Below are 20,963 nucleotides of genomic sequence, written 5' to 3'. Positions count from 1 at the left end.
CTTTGCAGCATCAGCAGCATCCTGATCTCTCCTTTGACCGGAGAGGTCAATCTCAGAGCCAAAAGCAAAGTCGCCTTTATCAACAGCAGTTTCAGAACCAGCTACCTGCACGAGGATCAAAGTTGCGTTCAAGGGCTAAGCAAAAAAAGACTTGTGTGGATGGTCAAAATGCTTCTTTGAATGGGACTTGCTTGCAACCACAGCAGCAGGGCAGCTACCAGTTGACCAGGCCAGATCGAGCCTTCTCTGGATCAAGATTGAGACTCCCTCAATCATGCTTTACTGTACCTTCATCATCTGTGCCTCATTCTCTGCCGCTCAGTGCCACTGTAGGTTCTACCAAAGCTTGCCAACCTGCACAGGACCCTTCCTACCCTGGAGGCCCAAAAATACCCAGTCACAGTCAGCAGCCATTGTTCACAACCTCAGTGTCTCTTCCCGCCACCAGCACTGCATCCCTCACTTCTACAGCATCCACCCACTCAGAGACGGTAGGCCAGTTTCCATCCACAGTCAGTTCTACCAAAGTTTGCCAACCTGCTCAGGACCCTTCCTACCCTGGAGATGCAGAAATACCCAGTCACAGTCAGCAGCCATTGTTCACAACCTCAGTGTCTCTTCCCGCCACCAGCACTGCACCCCTCACTTCTACAGCACCCACCCACTCAGGGACGGTAGGCCAGTTTCCATCCACAGTCAGTTCTACCAAAGTTTGCCAACCTGCTCAGGACCCTCCCTACCCTGGAGATGCAGAAATACCCAGTCACAGTCAGCAGCCATTGTTCACAACCTCAGTGTCTCTTCCTGCCACCAGCACTGCACCCCTCACTTCTACAGCACCCACCCACTCAGGGACGGTAGGCCAGTTTCCATCCACAGTCAGTTCTACCAAAGCTTGCCAACCTGCTCAGGACCCTTCCTACCGTGGAGACGCAGAAATAACCAGTCACAGTCAGCAGCCTTTGTTCACAACCTCAGTGCCTGTTCCCGCTACCAGCACTGCATCCCTCACTTCTACAGCATCCACCCACTCCGAGGCTGGAGGCCAGTTTCCATCCACAGTCAGTTCTACCAAAGCTTGCCAACCTGCACAGGACCCTTCCTACCCCGGAGACCCCAAAATACTCAGTCACAGTCAGCAGCCATTGTTCACAACCGCAGTGTCTGTTCCCACCACCAGCACTGCACCCCTCACTTCTACAGCACCCACCCACTCAGGGACTGGAGGCCAGTTTCCATCTACAGTCAGTTCTACAAAGCTTGCCAACCTGCACAGGACCCTTCCTACCCTGGAGACCCAGAAATACCCAGTCACAGTCAGCAGTCTTTGTCTACACCCTCAGTGTCTGTTCCCACCACCAGCACTGCAACCTTCACTTCTACAGTTCCCAGCCTTCCAGGGACGGAAGGCCAGTTAGAGGAAAATCTTTTCCAGACCCTATGTTGCTCTGGAGTATCCCAAGCCAACTCCAGCATGGCCAGCCCACTGAGACCTCAAAGCTACGGGACCAGTCTTTCCTTGGAAGACCTCCTGCCACCAGACGAGGAAAACTTGGAGTTCCTGGGGCATCCTGCTCTTCTGGTTGACCTACTGTCACAGCTGGAATCTCCTCCCAGCCAACAGGATGCATCTGAGTACTCCTGTGTCCAGTCCAGCCAGGAGAGTGGGCATGAGCACAGGACATCGCCTGTTGGGTACAAGGTAGAAAAGGTAAAACAATGTCACAAAGTTATTAATTTCATGTTTTAGTTTTTAAAAGAATATAAAGCATTCAAGCACATACATGCACCTTGATATTAAACAAACTGTAACAGGACAACCCTATGAAGGTAGTGTTCTTTTTGTCCTTGTCGAATTTATATCCGTACAGCCTATGCACTCTGTCCTTTACCCCAGTTTCTTCTCAGTATAGATTGATATGGGGAATAGGAGGAGGGTGAAGTTTGATGGAGTGGAAATTAAGTAGATGTTAGGTGATTAGATGCCTGTCTGTTTGTGTGTGTGCAAATGCACAGGTGAAAGTGCGGGGGAGAAGACAAGAGTGGTGGAGGACAGTGATAGCACTCGAGGGAGGGGTTTGGGAGATGGAGAAAGCAGTAGCTCATGGAAAAGGAGAACTTAGGAAAGAAAGGAAGGGAAAGAGACAGAGAGGAAGAAGAAACGCAGAGGGGGGAAGTTTGGGGAATGCAACAGACGTTTTCTCATGGTTTGCACCATACACTGTATATAAAGATGGATGACATGACAGCTCCCCAAAAGTGAAAACATCTTGATTGCCCCCTGGTGGCTGGCTGCAGTGTAGTTCATAATGTCTACCCTCTCAATGTCAGTGAATGGGACATGGGCCAAACTAAAAACTCAAAGTACACATCAAATAAATTTTTCCCAAAGATGGTTCTTGTCATTTAAGGTAGTTTTTAGCACGCTGCTGTATGTTCAAGTGTTATATAATGCTATTAAATGGGGATTTTGCAGCATGATTGAAAACTAGGGCTGACCCAAAAAATTCGAAGCTTCGAAGCTTCGTTCGATGGCACGGGATTCAATTGTGAAAAAAAAATCTAAGCTTCTGTGCTTTTTTTCCTGTTTTTTGGGGGGAGGTCTTAAACGCAACACTAACCCCCACCAGTCCGATACTGACAAGGAGCCGGCAGACATGTCCAAGAGGTCATCAGATGCGTGGTTGCACTTTAAAATATGCCCCGACAACCCCCAGAAAGCAGAGTGCCAAAAGCAATTGGCATATCACAACTCAACAACAAATTTGGGAAATCACTTGAAAAACGTAAGTAGTAATTAAAAAAGAAAAAATCTCCGACAAGGAAACAGTAAGCTCGACGCACAATGGAGACCTGCTATTATCCTGCTTGAACACAGATGACTAAATTCTTTCAACAATGTGGCTCAAAATAATGATAAAATAGATTTTATTGATATAAAATATGCATTTTCCTGTGCCACCGGTCTGCTCTGAGTCTGGTGTCAGAGACACTCCTGATGCTGTGAGTTACGCGTCTGTTTGATTGTGCTGCAGTATGCGCCGAGGGTTTTAATTTAGTGTTCAATCAAAAGTTAAACATTACTTATCACCGACCATTAGTGTTAATTAAATTAAATTCGTTCTGAGCTCCGAAGCTTCAGATGTCCATAAATGGATCCGAAGGTCAGCCCTATTGAAAACTGTAAGCCAATTGGTGGGCTCGCATTCAGTCACGCTGCTCGCAATCGGTCAGACGGGTGTGTGGGCGTATACTTGATACCGTGGAGAACGCTACTGCGCAGACTTCGAATGATGTCACCAGAGCAAGATGGCAATTTCTGCACAGTGGGAGTAAGTGAAGACACTTCATCCATCTTTATATACAGTCAATGGTTTGCACACCTAAAAGAAAGGCATGATTTTCATTGATCATATTTATGTTAGAATGCAGCATTTTAAAAACACACATGTACCAACAATTCCATAGATTTTGTTGAGTGCAGCACAAACAGATTATCTCCAACTAGAAACGTGAAAATTCACACATTTTTGTCATAGGAGCACTTGTGTTTTCCGTTGGTTGAGTACTGGCTTGACTATCCCCCAACAGGAAGCAGGTGACAACAAATCTGGTGTCCTGTGTGGATTAGCTATGGTTAGGCAGACCATTTGCCCATCTGCAAGGTTCCTTTATTGAAGTGGGGCCATGAACCACAGCCATACCAGCCTGCATCTCTTGGTCTGTGTCAACATCCAACCCTGTGCTTACTATACATTCACACCAACAGCGACCAGAGCTGTTCAGTTTCAGAGACCAAAATAAAAAGAATGAGGCTTGGGACCGCGTCGCAGAGGTAGTTGGTTGGTCTGGTGAGGTTTAAAGTGTGTAATGTTAGTAACAGAGGAGTTGAAGAATTGCAGACTAATGTTGCAACGTAGCATGCAAATCTTCCTTGCTTGGTTTGAATGGGATGACATATGTTATCTGTTTTCATTGACCAAACATAACTTTCTGTAGGCCAACTATGAGCTTTTTGACTGGACAACAGCAAGTAGCAACTATGCTGCTTTCAAGCCAGTAGTCCGCTTTGCAGCTCCTTTAAATTGACAAGCATGATTGAACGTTCAGTGATTCACGTGATGAGCGACCAAAGCTGCCACAAATATTTTTGACAGTTGTGTTTCTTGGGCGTCCACAAGAGACTTTGCCTCTTTGGAAGCTTTTGGTCTGAATGTACAGTTACAGGCTCACTGTGCTATTGAAGAGCCTGCTGATAGTGTGTTTGCTGAACAGACCAGGCATCGGGGGTAGCTGCCAAATTCAAAGGTTAAACTGAGTAAAAATAAAGTCTTGGGCCCTGTTGTAATGGATCAAAAATATGTCTAGAACTCTAGTTGTCCTATGAATCAATTCAGCAGCGTTTAGGGACTGCAAGGAGTTTTCTCTGAGTAGGTAGTTCAAGCCTTGAAGCATTCTAGTGAGACCTGTTTGAGCTGGATACCAGTTTGTAACGCTGACGTTAACGTTAACGCTAACATCAAAGGAATACTTCACCCCCTAACTGACTATTTGTAAATTCATTGCTCACCGGGTGTTACATAAAATTTGTAAAGAAAATGTTTTACCTAAAGTTTGATTAGTCATTAGTTACACTACTCATTACTCGGAAAAGTAATAACTTTGACTTACTGTTTGCCATATACTGTTGTTGTCATTGGCTCGTAGTTGGCTGAAGTTAGGATTTATTTTCAAGAAGATAGCAACTGTGGTCATGGTTGATGTGGATTATCTTCTGTAAAACAAATCTGAAAGTTTGCCCTTTGAAGAAGAACACAGATTAAACACCTTGGTGCCCACCAGCTGTGGGATATTGTTATAAACTAAACTGCTGGTAAAAAATAATTTCAGATTTAACATGAAATGTTCTTCAGGAAAAAATGTCAGCGTCACAATTTTTGTGTCTGTGTTTGTTATTCAGAGGGAATGGTACCAGGGTCCTATTTCAGCAAGCAGGATTAGTGAAAACTCTTGAGTATGTTAAGCCTGAGATGAGGGAAACTCTGACTTTTCCGTTTCACAAAGCCAGTTCAGCATAACCCTGAGTCAGTTACTATGGCAACTTATTCTGTGAAGCAAACCTGGTGAGTGTCAGCATGGGTAGGTTTCACACACGACTGTTAATCTGTGTTTTTGACTAATATTCTGATTAAACTAGGGGTTGCTTTAACTACTCTGTCAAACTGAGTATGTGTGCATGCTGTCATATGAAGTTTTCATATGACAGCCAGTCACCCTGATCATTAATTCCATGGGTTATTGACCAGATATTTTTCTCCATCCAAAGCTGTAAGTAGAGAAATTTGCACATACCTACATATTTGATGTGTGGTTAGGTTATGCGTGTACCTGAGTTTTCAGCACAGTAGTACTTGTTTGTGAGGGGGAAGAGGGAGTTGTACTTGAATTGAGTGTGTCAGGAGCATGTCGGAACACCGCCAGCCCTGACTGTCAGTTGGTCTGAATTTAAAGTGTGCTCTTTATTTCGCTGTTCTATCCTTCCTTCTCTGTCTTGCCTCCTTCTGCCGGGATTAATGGTGTGCTCCTTTTGAACTGGGAAGTCGGAGCGTTCGACTTCCGATGGGAAGTCGGACTGTTCAACTTCCCGGTCGGAAGTTGCTACCGGAACGACCCCTGAAGTTGGATTTACAACTCTGAAAGTTGGAGGAACATCACCAAACTCCGCCACAACCCAAGACGCCTGCCCGTATCCCAGTCGTAAGTGAAAGCAGTGCTCACAAACTGTTTATTAACAAGTCTGTCTTATTTGTGTCTCATTAAACAGGTTGTACACACAGTACTGTCCAATGTCCTTCTGTGGACATGTTGCTTTGGTGTTCATATGCACAAAGTACCACCTAAGATGCTGTTATCTACTGTGTTGTTTTTTCTCTCCAAACTTTATTGAATACATGCATGCATCTACAAGCATGTAGATGTAAGGAAAACTGGAGATCCTTGCCGCACACCTGTGTTTACACGCAGTCTCAAGTAGAAGCACTGTACTGTAGTTTGACAGAGCTATTGTTATCTTTGTAAAGTGTTTTGTTAGCTTTTATGCTGGGTACACACTACACGATATCGGCCTGTTTACAGCCTGACGCAGCGTTGTACGGTGTCTGCTCGGATCGTGAACGACAATGAGTGTCACAATAATCCATCATTTCATCTTGTGTAGTGTGTCATAGTAGACGACAACCGACACCATGTCTGGGACACCTCACGACATCCCGACAGAAAATCTAGCATGTTTGATTTTCTTTTTGTCGTTCGCGACTGCTCCCGTCACAGCCGTCACTTTGACCAATAGGAACACAGAGTGATCTGCTGCCATAGACAACTGTACTACAACAACACCCCAGGGTTTTAGATATTTCCTCGAGGGACGTTACCACACAGAGTAAAAGGGAAAATTGGTGTGAAACAGCAGAGGCACTTTATCAACCCACTGAGTACTGCCATTAGCATCAAGCTAGCAAACAATGTACTTTCTTTGTAATGGAGGATATAAAGGAATAAAATTATAAGAAAAATAGTGGCTTTTATTCACCACAACTGCAGAGGCTACCAGCTTCATTTGAAACCGACTACATTATAAACGGGTCGTTATTTATTCATCCGTCTGTATTTTTATCTGCTCCTGTTTGCCTTGATAAAGTTAATGCATCGTGTCATTTCAAACTCAACACTTTCTATATCTGTATAAAATTAAAAGCCCTTATAACTTTAGTTTAGTTGTTTTATTGTGAAACATTTGCAGGAATTTGTCGGGAGGATTCAGCAACTTGAGTACGGCTCTGGCCGCATTTTCCTGAATGAACCCGACCCAAGTCCGAGCCCAGCCTGAATCTGAAGTATAGACAGTGTGTAAATGACCATCAAAAGACTGCTGTTTCACACAGTCAAACACGCCGCTCGCACAGCAGTGTAGCACGGCACAGTATACACACTCACCTGGAGCAGAGCCTGTGTTGCGTTCAGGTGTTGTCACATAAATAACAAATTCCAGCACTTGACACGTGGGCCAAACCCGAACTCTACAATCACGTAATCTGACATAGTGATTGTCGGAACAGACAGAAGTGTCGTGTAGTGTGTACCAGGCATTATGAAAAAATCCCAAATTTAAAGAAAGGCAGAGTACCAAACACAAAGTGACAGCTGGAAGTCCAGAAAATGAATTGCAGAGTCACCAGAAATTACATTTCTATGACTGACCAAATCGAAGAAATTTGACATCAAGGCACAAATTTACTTTGAGATTCGTGAATGATGTCATTCATCTCAATGTTCAGTCATCCGGCCTGCACAGAAGTTTTACAGTTATTAATTCAGTATTGTTTTGCCACGCCAGTCATCAGTGATTAACAGATCCTTATTTGGATTTGGAATTAGTGTTTGTCGGCCCTGTATCATTGAACGAGACAATTCTCTTTTGCTGATGGCTTCATTGTTTACTGCTAACAGGAATTTTGTAATTTCAGAAGAAAATATAAGATGAAATTCTGAGGTAAGGCCATCATTCCCTAGTGATCTTTTGAGTTTAACATTTAACACACCCCACTTTATTTCTTTAATAGATAACATTTCATCATCACGCTCTTGTTTGAAAGTATCACTTGCTTTTTTAACATCTTTCAAACTGTTGAACATACTAGAACTGTCATTAAATTTTAATTTTTATATAGCATTAAATAAAAACTGGGCAAGTTTCAAAATCACAGAATAGTCCTCTGTTACAGAGTCATCTATCTCTAATTTAGAAAGAGAATTTCTTTCTTTTTTTAAACTAAAAAATTCTTAAATTTTTTTCCACCCTCTTTTAATCCACTTTAATCTTGACCATATAAAAGCACCCTTTGCTCTCTCTCTATAGAATATGTCTAGTTCCTGTTTAAATGTATCTAAATGTGGGGCAGGTCATCACCTCCAGACATATTTGATGTGATGTCTGAAATACATTTTATTTAATTCTCTAATTTTGTTAATTTCTTTTGGCAAAATTGAATCACAGATTTCCTAATTTGACATTTAAGCAATTTCCAATAGCTTCTGTAGTCATTGTGAGAAATTACATATTAGCAGCACTGTTCAGTATGTTTTTTTTATTGTGTTATCAACTGGTACTGCTAACAGTGGCTAACAAGGCTGTAAAGATGGACGATGTGTCCCCACTTAACGCCACTATGCCTTATGCTGGATTTAAACTTATGCGTCGAATCAATGCCATAACCTGACGTGCACCTCCCCAGAAATGTAACTACACGTCGCAGCGACACAGACCTCTTGTCTATTTCTGTAAGCTGAAACCATTTCCTCCGTGGAAACAAAGCTTTTATTTACTTTAATTTCACAGATAAGAAAAAAAAAATCGTGAAGACAATAAAGCCTCCACAAAAATAGCATTTTAAGTCTTGTGTGTGATTTATCCTGGCGCCATATGAGCAGAGGAAATCACCGCCATCACTAGGCTAATCTATACAATGTAAAATGCCATAGGCTTGTGCTAATAACGTTAGCATGTTGTATTTGTTTGGAAAACGTGTTTAGTATAAGACAGCTGTTTTGTCAGTGAACCTTGTGAGTTGTAATGGAGCCGAATTTTGTAACGTTACATTTGTTAAATGTTGCTGTTGTCCCTGGCTTCATATGAGTAGAGGAAAAGTCTGCTAGCTGCTAGGCTAAGTTATACAATGTAAAATGCCATAGGCTTATGCTAATAACATTAGCATCTTGTATTTGTGGGAAAATGTGTCCAGATAAAGACAAGTGTTTGTCTGTGAATGCTGCGAGTTATAGCAGATTTGTGTACTTGTGTTTGAAACTGTCTCTATTAAGCCATGTTTAATGTGTGTTTAATGTGTGTTTTGAATCAACTAAACTTTACAGTACTTCACAGAAACCTCCGCTGCTGACTAGTGTTTTGGAGGTGTAACTGCAGTGACACAGACACTGCACAAGTGTAAATGCTCACAGCAGCGTGGGCTACAGCATAGGGTCTGCTGCACAAGTATAAATCCCCCTTTAGTCAAGCCAAAATATCCCGATATGGCAGCTGCCATCTTGCGCTGGCCAGGGTCCGACCAACTGCGAGCAGCGCTATTGAATGTGAACGCACTGATTGGCACGCACAGCTCAATCAATCATGGCATCTAATCTGCATATTATGGCATTAAATAACTAATTAAAATCAAAATGATCAGAAACAATAACTCTTTATCAAACATCAGGGTGATATGAACTACTGGAAATGACAGAAACCATCTTTAGGAAAAATATTTCCAACGTGTGCTGTGAGTTTTTAGTTTGGCTCATGTCTCATCAACTAGCTTGAGAGCGGGCTTTATGACCACCAGGAGGCCATGGAGATGTTGGGCTTCGTTTATCAGGAGCAGTCATATCGCCCATCTTTATATTCAGTCTGAACTAAACAAAACTTAACAAGGCTGTGATGTAACTGTGTGAAACACTGTTAAATAACCAGGAGCCTCATTCACCAACCCTTGTTCTTAAAATACACTCACAGCTTTCAACAACATTCTGACAGTCTACATTCTTTTTCTGTCTCTGTCTCTGTGTCCCTCTTTCTGTCTCCCTCTCTGTCCCCCTGCCTGTCACCCTCTTTCTCTCTCTGTCCCCCTCTCTGTCTCCCTCTCTCTCTCTGTCCCCCTCTCTGTGTCTTTTAATGTTTGGAGTCCACGCTGTGAACCCGACGTAGAACGTTCACCAGAACAAATTTAAGAAGAAACCTTAGGAAGATATTTAACGAGGCTGGGAGTTATGTGATAAGAGTGGTGATTAAAGGATTGTTTTATATTACTCTGAGGTCGATAGTTGTCTGTTAATGGAAATGCGGAAATGCTGTGAGAGACTTGTGAATGTGGAGAGGTTAAGTCTTGTTCCAAATTTGTCTTGTTCAAGTTTCTTAGAGCTCTATCGCAGTTGTGATGTTAACAATGTGTTTTCGTTTTTTTTTTTGCTGTGTTTTTAAGTTGGTATTGAGGAGGACATTGAAACGTATTTGGAATACGTGAAGTACACCCCATATCCTTCTGACTGCGCAAAGATCCCAGAAAACCTGGTTAAACCCGGAGACACCATCACAGGTTAGTTCCATAACCTTAATAATAAATATAGTGATGATGTTACAAAAGTTGTTCATGCTAAGCTGTTATTTTCATGTGTGTTTTAGACAGCTGCAAGGAGAATGCCAATCCTGCACCGCCCGTCACCATATCAGGTGTGACAACCAATCACACATTCAGCAAAGAGCAAACGCTGTTCATAATTAGCCAAGTGCAACAGCACATTACGTCTGATGGACTTGGTCTCCCTAAGAACCTGGCAGAATTGAATGACTGGCTGAAATCTCCCAAAGGCAGTAAAAAGGAATTCTGGATGGACTTAAAAGAAAAGTTGAACAGTAAGTTCGGACAAGCGTTCAGCTATGAGAAGGTAAACAGGAAATGGTACACTCTGGTGAAGGATACAAGAAAGTGAAAGACAATAATAAATTAACAGAAAAAGGAACACGCTTCCAATTTTATGCAGAAATGGATGCACTTATGGATCAAAATGATGAACAAAATGAAGTGGACCCTCTTATCAGGACATCAGAGGAGCTGCAGGTGTGCGGGCCTGAGGCCCTGGGACGTTGCAGCAGTGTCACAACGTTCGCTGAAACTACACTTAGCCAAGCTACACCAAGACAACTTGCTGCTAAACGTAAGCCAGAACCCTCTGCCACACCTCCACCAGAACCCTCTGCCACACCTGCGCCAAAACCCTCTGCCACACCTATGCCTCCTTGCAAATGTAAAAGTGGAGGATGAGAAAAAGATGTCCTTGCGAGAGTTTGATGAAAACTGTCAACGGCGCCACGAGGAAGTTATGCACGTGGAAAAGATGAAGATAAAGCTTTTGTACATGATATATTCACAGCGGCGTTAAAAGCTGTACAGTGTCCAAGCTCTTGCACAGCAAAAGCAAACCACAAAACAAAAAGTGAGAAAAAGGAAAAAAAAGAAGAAAGAAAACGACATACAGTATAAAAGACCGTCCTGTTAATTATTTACTTTGTTTGCCTTTTTTTTTACTTTTTTAAAAACATTTTTATACAGTTTGCACAAAAATAGCACTTCTTGCACATTGTGTCTAATTGTCTATTAATTGTAAATTGTAAAAAAAAAAAATCTCCAACAGGCTCCGGCTGTGACACCTCAAACACGGCAGGGAGGTCAAGTTGAGTGGCCTTTGGTGAGGCCTCGCTGACAGCCTGTCAGTCAGAGTGGCTACACCCTTAATTATGCAGAACTTAAAGCCTTAATAACATTTAAAGGGGATTGTTATAAAAAATATTCACCCCCGCATAGTTCAATCAATCAATCAAACTTTATTTATATAGCACTTTTTGTACAAACAGAATGTAGCACAAAGTGCTTTACACACACACACACACACACACACAGTCACACAAAAAGATTAATTCAGAGACTCTAATGGTAAGGACCAAACAGTAGAAGACTACTATAAAAACGGTAACTGAGGAAACGCTATCATAAGTAAGGAAACACCAGAGGCAGGATAAAGCAGAGCGGATTGCTGACAGCTATCACAGAGCTGTCAATCAGACTGGAGAGCAGTCTGTGTTTCTCCTGGGGGATTTTAATTGCTGTGACCCGACGTGGAGCAATATGAAACCACTACGGCCAGAATGAACAATATACTGGACCTGTGCTATGGGAATATCCCAAACGCATATGTATCAAAGCCACGCCCCCCTCTCGGCCGGTCAGACCACAACATCATCCTGCTACTACCAAAATACAGATCACAACTTAAAATGGGTGAGACAACAACAAAAACCATTAAAGTCTGGAATAATGAAGCAACCGAAACACTCAGGTTGCTTTGAACTCACTGACTAGGACTTGTTTTTCAATGACTGTGGTAGGGATTTGAATTCACTGACAGAAGTACTGACCTACATTTTATTCTGTGAGGACACTGTCACCACCAAAAAATAACCATCTATCCTCATAATAAAATATGGTTTACCAAAGACATGAAGCTCTGCTTAGCCCAGAAGAAAAGAGCATTTCTTCAGGGGGACAAGCAGAAGGTGAGGGAACTGGAGAGGGAGTTCAGGAGACAAACAGACCCTGCCTCTTTTGCAGAAGAGCTGAACACCTTCTTCAGTAGGTTTAATCAAAACAAAGCATCAGATAGCTTTAGCTGCCAGACTCTGACCAACAATCAAGCCCCTGCTGTTGATGAGCAGCTGGTAACCTCCATCTTACACAGGGTAAACCCACACAGAGCCTCTGGCGCTGACAGGCTCAGGGGCTCAAAGGCTGCGCTGCACAGTTGGGTGCAGTCATCACCAGACTGTTTCAGCATCTTCTGGACTCTGGTTGTGTTCCCAGCCAGTGGACAGAGTCCTCAATAATTCCCATCCCAAAAAAGGCACATGCAAAGGACACTAAAGACTTCAGGCCCGTGGCCCTCACACCAGTGCTTTGCAAGTGCATGGAGAGAGTTGTGGCGACTTAATGTCAAATATGCTGCCTGGAAAACTGGATCCCCTCCAGTTTGCCTATAGGGCAAAATGAGGTGTAGAGGACACAAGCCTTATTTAAGATCTTATTTATGGACTTCTCCTCTGCTTTTAACACTGTAAACACTGACACTCTGCTGCACTGGACCTCCAGATCCACCCAACTTGGATTTTATGCATAAAGGACTTTCTAATGGACAGACCACAGCAGGTGTTTTTAAATGGTAAACTGGTTTTAAACACAGGGCTCCCACAAGGCTGTGTTTTATCCCCCATTCTGTTCTCTGCCTACACCAATAACATCACCTGTAGCAGGGAGGGAATGAGTCTTTTTAAATACGCTGATGACATGGCACTGGTGGCCCACATGGACAGTATGGAGGCTCTCACCCAGGACCAACTGCCAGTCTTTGAAATGTTTAGTTCTAGTGATTTCTCACTAAAATTCGTGACCAGGTCGTCGACTAAGGAGTTGTGCTGTGTAGTAAGAGACAGAGCAGCAACTACATCTCAGCTTTTTAAACCTTTGTTTACTCAGAGAGAGCGGGTGGAACAGGTGGAGTGTCTTAAGTATCTGGGGACACAGATGGACACCTGCCTGTCCTTCCAAACACACTCGGACACAATCTACAACAAAGCACTCCAGTGCTTGCATCTTCTCAGGAAGCTATGTCACTCATTGAATCCATTCTCACCTTCAATAGCACATCTTGGTACAACTCTCTCACGAACAAACAGAAAACAAAACTCTCTTGTATCATAGATCATCTGTCCCATCTGTATGAGCGCTCCGTTATCAGGAAGGCCACCCTGATTAGAGAGGAACCCTCTCATCCCCTCCATCATTCATTCAGTCTCCTCCCATCAGGCAGGAGTTACAAAGTCCCACTGGCCAGAAAAACAATCTATAAAAATCCATTCATTCAAAAATGCAATAACAGCCCTCAACAGTAGAGGAATTTCAGTGCACTGATAATGGTTCGCTCATGCTGCTGGTCCTTCATCTTTTATGCATCAATGTGTGTTGCTTATTTTACATCCTGTGTATTTTTTGGATTCTTTGGTCCTTTTATAAGTCTGTAATAGCTTGCACGTGTAAATGTTATCTTGATTCCTGTCAAAGAAGAATTTCAGGTACCATTTGGTTCAGACAATAAGGTATTTATTCTTAAAAAAAGGAACAAAAAAAAAAAAGGAAGACCTGACCAAACAGTTAGATACAGTCTCTTAGCACTTAGCTTCTGTCTATTAGCAGTTAGCTCCTATTAGCTCATCACCGACGGCTCAGACTCGAGTTACCGTGTGTTCAGTGCGGGGTGCAAGTGTCACACAGGAAGCCAATGCAAAGACTTTAAAATTGGTGTAATGTGTGCTTTCTTGGGTTATAACACTGGGTTATGTCATGAATGATGAAATAACCCATAGAGATCAAAACTGTTTTCGTACCAGGCTGTAAACATGTTTATTTCAGCTGTAAAGATGGGCATTTTAACATGAGACTCTGTGGAGATTTGCTCTGTTTTGGAGCTAGCCCCAAGTGGCCAGTTGATGAATTGCATTTTTTGGCACTTATGCATGGGCCTCACTTGTCAGCTCTAGGGGTTGCTGCTTGGGTTTGCATGGACTGCATTAAAACAGATGTGTTTTTCAGTGGTGGGCATTTGTCCTCTTGGAATAATTTCATATAGCCTATTTTTTGCACTTTTGTAGTCTCAAATGTACGAAAGAACAGTACAAGAGAAATAATTATTATTAATGATATTATTATTGTTGGTAAGATTTTGGACATGAGTCAAATAAAAACCTATCAAAGCCATACCCAAATTAAATCGAAAACTGTTCTTGTTCCATTGTTAGTACATGCCCATACATGGTCTCATTTGAAAGGTAAGAGAAGCTGTGTGTTTCCATTACCTTAGAAATGCGCAAAATCTAAATAGCGCAATAGAAATATAGGTAATGGACCAAACCTCTCAAATATCACTAGAACGGTTTTACACTCTCATGAGGTGGTTTTTCAGATGTGTCGATACAGATGTATGTCGCAAAAGTGTAATGGAAACACTTGTAGTGCATTAACACGTCACGTGACCCCACTACGTCACCGGACGGGTTCTTTTCCATCCGCACGCGCTGCCATGTAACCAAAACAAAATGACATGATACGTGGACAGAGGAAACCGCTATCATCCGCTGTATCGTTATTGTATAAAAATGGTCACGGCAACAGCAGTAGTATGGAGCTTTATCCCTATCTTATATTCAAGAGAGTGGTCTATCAGTTTGAGAGCATTATTTATTGATTTCACGTTCAAAAACCCTGCCCTTGCACTCACATATATATATATATATGTATCTGGCTTTTCTCCTCGCGCTCAAACTGTTTCTGTGCGCTCGCAGACTTTCTGCTGTCAGATTTCTGCCCTGCACTTGGATTTTTTTGTGTAACAACCCTGTCAAAATCCCCCAACCAATAGAATGCCAGATTTACTGTTGACCAGTGAAATAATCTGTGCAAGCAAAGGCTATTTGAGTGCAAGGGCAGGGTTTTTGAACGTGAAATCAATAAATAATGATCTCAAACTGATAGACCACTCTCTTGAATAAAGATAGGGATAAAGCTCCATACTACTGCTGTTGCCGTGACCATTTTTAACAAAAGAATTACAACTTAGCTGTCAAACACCTTTCAATGGAAACACCTGCAAGCTGCAATTGTACTTTATTGAAATTGTCGAAATATCTCTTTAATTTTGTGCAAAACTGTTATGGAAACCCAGCTAGAGAAGTGTCTTACTGTATGAATCACTGTAAGTGCCACTGTCATTGAGTAATATAAGTTTCAAACATTGAAATAAAATGTTTTTTTCATGTGCGCCTGAATGTTTTCTTGAAATGCTGCAGATGACTAGAACTGGGAGGTACAGCTGGAAAACACAACAGGACCATCATGTAAAGCCTCACAGCCCAAACTCAAAGCTGATACCAGTATCTCAGAGAAATAAACATTTGTCACACGTTTTTCTGAGGGTTGTTTTTTTTTTCAAGGTGCTTTTCTAAAAAAAAGAGGGTGAATCATTATTTTCCTTAAAACAACAAAGGAACCATTTGTTTGTCATTTCTGTACATGTTTAACAGTACACAGGCCGGAAACGCCATTCAAAAGGCTACTTAAGGTCAGGAGTGTCATTGACTACAGAGACCCATAAGCCTTACCTCAAATTGTAGGCCGATTATTTTCGTTATGTTTGAAACCTGAAAATGTCAGTGATGCATGTCCCTTCGGCTCAGGCCGTAGTCTGCTTTTTGGCAAGGCAACAGGTTTTGTAAGGTCCTGTCTATTCAACAACGATTTCAACAGAAGATGGTAAACGTTAGTCGCGTTGTGGCTGATCATTTACATGAAAGCGCTGTTTATGGTGCCTGAAAACGCAACACTTTGAAAACTGGTTCCAGTGTGCAGATTTTTGGAAGCAACACCCTCTCCGTTTTCATGTAAACTTACAATAAAAACAGAGACTTTTCGCACATGCTCATTATGGTTCCAGTCACTAGGCATGCGTGAGAAAGTCGACCATCACAGCAACAATGGCGGACTCCTGAGCTCTGAAAAATGCATCATGCCACACCACAAAAACTGCTCAGGAATGGCCAAAGAGTTCAAGGTGTCGACTTGGCCTCCAAATCTCCCATTGAAATTCCCATCTTGGGAAGTGCTGATACCCCACCTCACAACTGACAGGTCTCAAATGATTTGAAGCCAGCACCCCGGTGCCAGACGCCACAGGACACCCAGAGGTCATGTGTCCATGCCTTGACATGTCGGAACAAGTCCGATCCAGGGAGGCCTCACCGTGGATTAGGGGTACCTCTGAGGTACCAGCACGGCCCATGGATGCTCGATCGGATTTGGATCTGGGGAATTTGGAGGCCAGGACGATGCCTTGAGCTTTTTGTCACGTTCCTCGGGCCATTCCTGAGCAGTTTCTGCAGTGTGGCACGGTGCATTTTCCTGCTGGCGCCACTGCCATCGGGGAGTGCTGCTGCCATAAGGAGCGAAACTTGATCTGCAGAGGTGTTTGGGTGGCATCCTTGTGAATTTCTGCACCAAAAGTTCCTCAGGAGAAAATTGCATTGTAACAAGATGATCAATGTTACTCACTTTACCTGAGAGTGGTTCTAATTTTTTGGCTGATCAGTGTAGTGACAGATTACAGGAGGCAAGTTTTCCACTTAATCTTCATCATTAATGCTTATTTTCCTTTCTTCTTTTTGTCCTTTTTTTCCCCTAGTCATCATTATTAGTCAAGGAGAAGTAACCAGCACCGGTGGGAATGCAGAGCTGCTCTTTAGCTGTGTGTCTCACGTGGGAAACGTTTCACTAACATCTGTGGAAGTTCTTGATGTGAATGCTTTGGCTGTGTGTTAACCTTAAACCGCTCTGCTGTGCTTGCTAGGACTTACACCAGGCCCCATCTACTGGCCACAGAGTGCACCATCAGGTATATCACTTGTGGGTGTCTATGCAGGAAAGATTGGGTTATCAGTGTACAAGGTCTCGCTACATATTTAAAATCTGTAAATCTGACTTTCAGCAATGACTAACATATGTGCAACGATATCAAGAACTTTCCCCCATAATTTTACTCTTACAATGTCAAAGAAAAAAACAACTTGAAAAGCATTTTCACAATATGTATTTATAGTCATGATGTTTTTACAAGTGGTGGCGGCTCCATAAAGATGAAACTAAATCTCACTACACCCTTTTTAAAATGAGAGATTCACCGACAAGAACAAGTTAAATACAACATTTCTGCATCTGTGTATCTGTATTCTTGTTATCGACAATTCAGCTGCTTAAAAAGCACAGGTTGATACATACATCTCTTGATGTACTTAGACACATCATCAGAGAAGTACCTGGGGTCATAGGGGATTTTGGGTCTTTCAACTTCAGACCCCCTCACCCAGGTGACCCGACCAGGAGTGATCAGTTCCCGGCCTGTGTCCAAGAAGTATTGTTCGTAAAAATCCACAGTCATCTTGAAGCCTTCTCTGCTGATGGCTTTCCTTTTGTGTGCTCCAGTGATGCCCAGGAGGCTGTAGGCGTTGCGTTCTGACTTTCCCGCAAAGCCCGTCCTCCCCACTCCAATGGGCTTGCACCATGCACGCCACCGCTGTCTGCGGCATCCTCCACCAGCTCTGCATACTTCTCCTTCTTCCTCCTGCTACCCTCCTCCATCCTCTCCTCCCAGGGCACTGTAAGCTAAAGCATGACCACCTGTTTGGAGGTTTCAGAGAACAGCATGATGTCTGATTGGAGGCTTGTCTCTATGATGGTTACTGGGATCCTGAGTTGTTTCCCTAGAGCCCTAATGTCCTCAGAGGAGACAGTAATTAAGTCCCGACTTCCTTCAACAAGCTTGAATGGGATCAGCTGCAGACTGACTTGGCAGAGATGGCTGCTATTTTGTTTTTACATGGATTAGTGTATTGTGCTCTTACTGCCACTAGATGGCACAAAAAGTGTCCATGAATGAAGACAACAGGTGTGAGTTAAGTAGAATGAAGTATAAGGTCAAATAAACCCCAAATGTGATGTCCTCATATGAAGATGCAGGGTCTGAGGAGGATAAGATAGATTCCAATCCACACTCCATACCAGTTAGTTGTTGTCTTCAGGATGAGAGCAGGGGCATCCCCAGGACCAGTTCAGCCAGTAGATTCTCTAATTTTGCAATTTCATCACCATCATCATCATCATCATCATCATCATCATCTACTATTACTTCTCATGATCTTGAAGTAGGCTATTTATTGCAGAGTTCTGCTAATGTAAATTTTCTCTGTTTAGATGGAACACCCGACTTTCAGGAGGGCCACCAATGGTGGCCTCATAATGAAGGCCTCCCAGAAGGCCCAGGCCGTTGGCCTCTGGCAGACTACTGGGGGCCAAGCCCTTTACAGGGCAAAGAAGCTCGAGGAGGTGGATGCTGAGGCGTGGGTCCGTGTCAACTCCGAGGGTGGCGACACCACCAACACCACCCTCGTCTCAAGCTGGTGGAAGGTCCAGTTCGGCCGGTACCAGGGCAAGACCTTCCACTGGCTGCTGGAGAATGACGTGGGCTATGCTGTCAATCTGGTTGCCTCCCACCAGAAGGAGCGAGAGAGGACACGTTCTTAGTCCCCTCTGATGGCCAACAAGGCGGAGTCCTTCAGTCTGATTCATTCATACAATACAGTTAAGAGTGTCCAGTTTAAAACTCCCTCTGAACTTTCAGGACGCCTTCACCCACTACTCCTCAACGTACCCTGACTTTGTGGAGACTGTCAGGTTCCACCATGCGTTCGAGGAGGCGCGGGTGAAGTCCCTCCAGCCTGGACTGTTCCTGTGGCTGCCACCCTGCCGCCACCTGCAGCTGCCATCCTGTCACCACCTACAGCTGCCATCCTTCGGCCACCTGCAGCTGCCACCCTGCTGCCACCTGCAGCTGCCATCCTGCTGCCACCTGCAGCTGCCACCTGCAACTGCCATCCTTCCGCCACCTGCAGCTGCCACCCTGCTGCCACCTGCAGCTGCCATCCTTCGGCCACCTGCAGCTGCCACCCTGCTGCCACCTGCAGCTGCCATCCTTGGGCCACCTGCAGCTGCCACCCTGCATCCTTCGGCCACCTGCAGCTGCCATCCTTCGGCCACCTGCAGCTGCCACCCTGCATCCTTTGGCCACCTGCAGCTGCCATCCTTCGGCCACCTGCAGCTGCCATCCTTCGGCCACCTGCAGCTGCCACCCTGCTGCCACCTGCAGCTGAGTGTTTTAATGATTCACCTTCCTGCCTGGTAGGGTCGTCTCCGCTGTACATCCAACGGTAAACTCTCTAGCGTTGTGACAATGACAACTAAAATAGTTGACAAGCCACAGAAGCCCTCAACCCGAGTCTTTACAGGAAGGACGAGGGAGAAAGCAATGAGTATCTTAGCAGATAGCACCCATCCTCTCTACAGCCAGTTTGAGCTCTTGAGCCCCAGGAGGCGCTATAGAGTCCCTCTGGCAACTAAAAATGGATTTAAGGGACTTTCATCCCAAGTGCCATGAGTGCCCTAAACTCAGTAACGTGACTCATGAGTTTTAAACCACAGTCTGCATTTTACTATGGTGTTGCTTGTGTCTGGTAAACTGAAGACAAATGTCCCCCTCTAGTGGACAATAAACATATATTCTGTCCTGTCCTGTTAAGGGTTTACAGATGTGTTTTTTAAATCAACAAAGGTGTCAGTGTAGCTTGATGATTATACCAGTTACATCCTCTAATGTTCCCTGGAGATTTGATCTAGAAAAGTTGGGGGATATTTATTGTGGCCTGGTTGCCTGTTCTCATGTCAGTGAGGCGAGGCTGTTTAATTCAGAGGTAAAACAACACAACGACACAATTGAAAGGGACAAAATGACCCGCCTGTCTGGGGTGTGTCTCTGGCTCTCTGGGGGTGCCGGCCTTCGCCGCCCTGGGTCCTTGGGCCTGCGTGGTGTCCTGCTGCCTCTGCGGCTCCCTGGTCTTGGGGTCTGGGCGCTCCTACGTTCTTGGGATGCCATACCGCCCCCCTTCCCCCGCAGGGCTGGCCCTGGACCCTGGTGATGGTTTTCATAAACACATTGGGAGGGTTCAAATACATGCATGCATGTTCAATACTTCAGCTCCGTGACGCATCGCAAAGAACCGATGGGATCACTCCAAAGGGGCCCACTTGCGTCTCAGACCTACCACACCGCGCTGGCAACTCTTCTCTGCAATCGGGCTTTCCCCCTCCACCAAGACTCTCACATTTTTGGTGTTCAGTATAGACTTCTCTTTTGTTTTTGTTTTTCAGTACAGTATAGTAGACATGTATATGTTTATTTTTGATAATCTGCATGAAGCACAACCACCTCAAGGCTACAATACATCAGCTACACTGCCTGTTTCTCCCGTTTTTTTTTCTTTCTTTCGTTTGTTTGTTTATTTGTTTGTTTTTCCTCCTTCTTCTCCGCATGCACTGTCACTATATAACTCAGGACTTAAGCACCTACCCCCTCCCCCTTGCTTGTTTCCTTACTTTCCCCCTGACACACTTTGGTGTATCACGGCCCTCTCTGACTCATATTAGGAAGTTTTTCCAATAAAGGCTGTTAGGCTAGTCTCCAGGGAGGGTGGGTGATGGTCACAACCACGCATTATGGGTATAAAATACTTGACTGCAAGATTAACAGTGCATCAATCTTCACAAGAAGCTTACACCCTTTAGTGGCGCTAAGCTATGAAGACCAATGCAGACAAGTATTTAAAAAAAAAAAAAAAAGAAAGGGACAAAATGAAAAATAAAATAGGAAAA

At 43.8% G+C, this 20,963-nt stretch overlaps 1 protein-coding gene across 2 annotated transcripts in view; it reads left to right on the top strand.

Annotated features, from left to right (window-relative positions):
• The window catches only part of LOC125883091 (mucin-5AC-like), a 184,771-nt gene extending 172,725 nt beyond the window's left edge, over positions 1-12,046 (top strand). Inside the window, exon 7 of one of the 2 annotated variants that reach the window (XR_007448453.1) lies at positions 11,276-12,046. Coding sequence is in view for 1 of the 2 variants with exons in the window: in XM_049567229.1 (XP_049423186.1) it covers positions 10,668-10,871 (204 nt within the window). In the remaining variant the exon portion in view is untranslated. Of the gene's footprint in view, positions 1-10,667 lie in introns of both variants that reach the window. The other variant, XM_049567229.1, reaches the window with a different exon arrangement.
• The last annotated feature ends 8,917 nt before the right edge of the window (positions 12,047-20,963 follow it).

Source organism: Epinephelus fuscoguttatus, linkage group LG22 (assembly GCF_011397635.1).
Source record: "Epinephelus fuscoguttatus linkage group LG22, E.fuscoguttatus.final_Chr_v1".
NCBI lineage: Eukaryota > Metazoa > Chordata > Actinopteri > Perciformes > Serranidae > Epinephelus > Epinephelus fuscoguttatus.
Note: the sequence above shows the minus strand (reverse complement) of the source record. Positions and strands in the feature narration are given on the sequence as shown.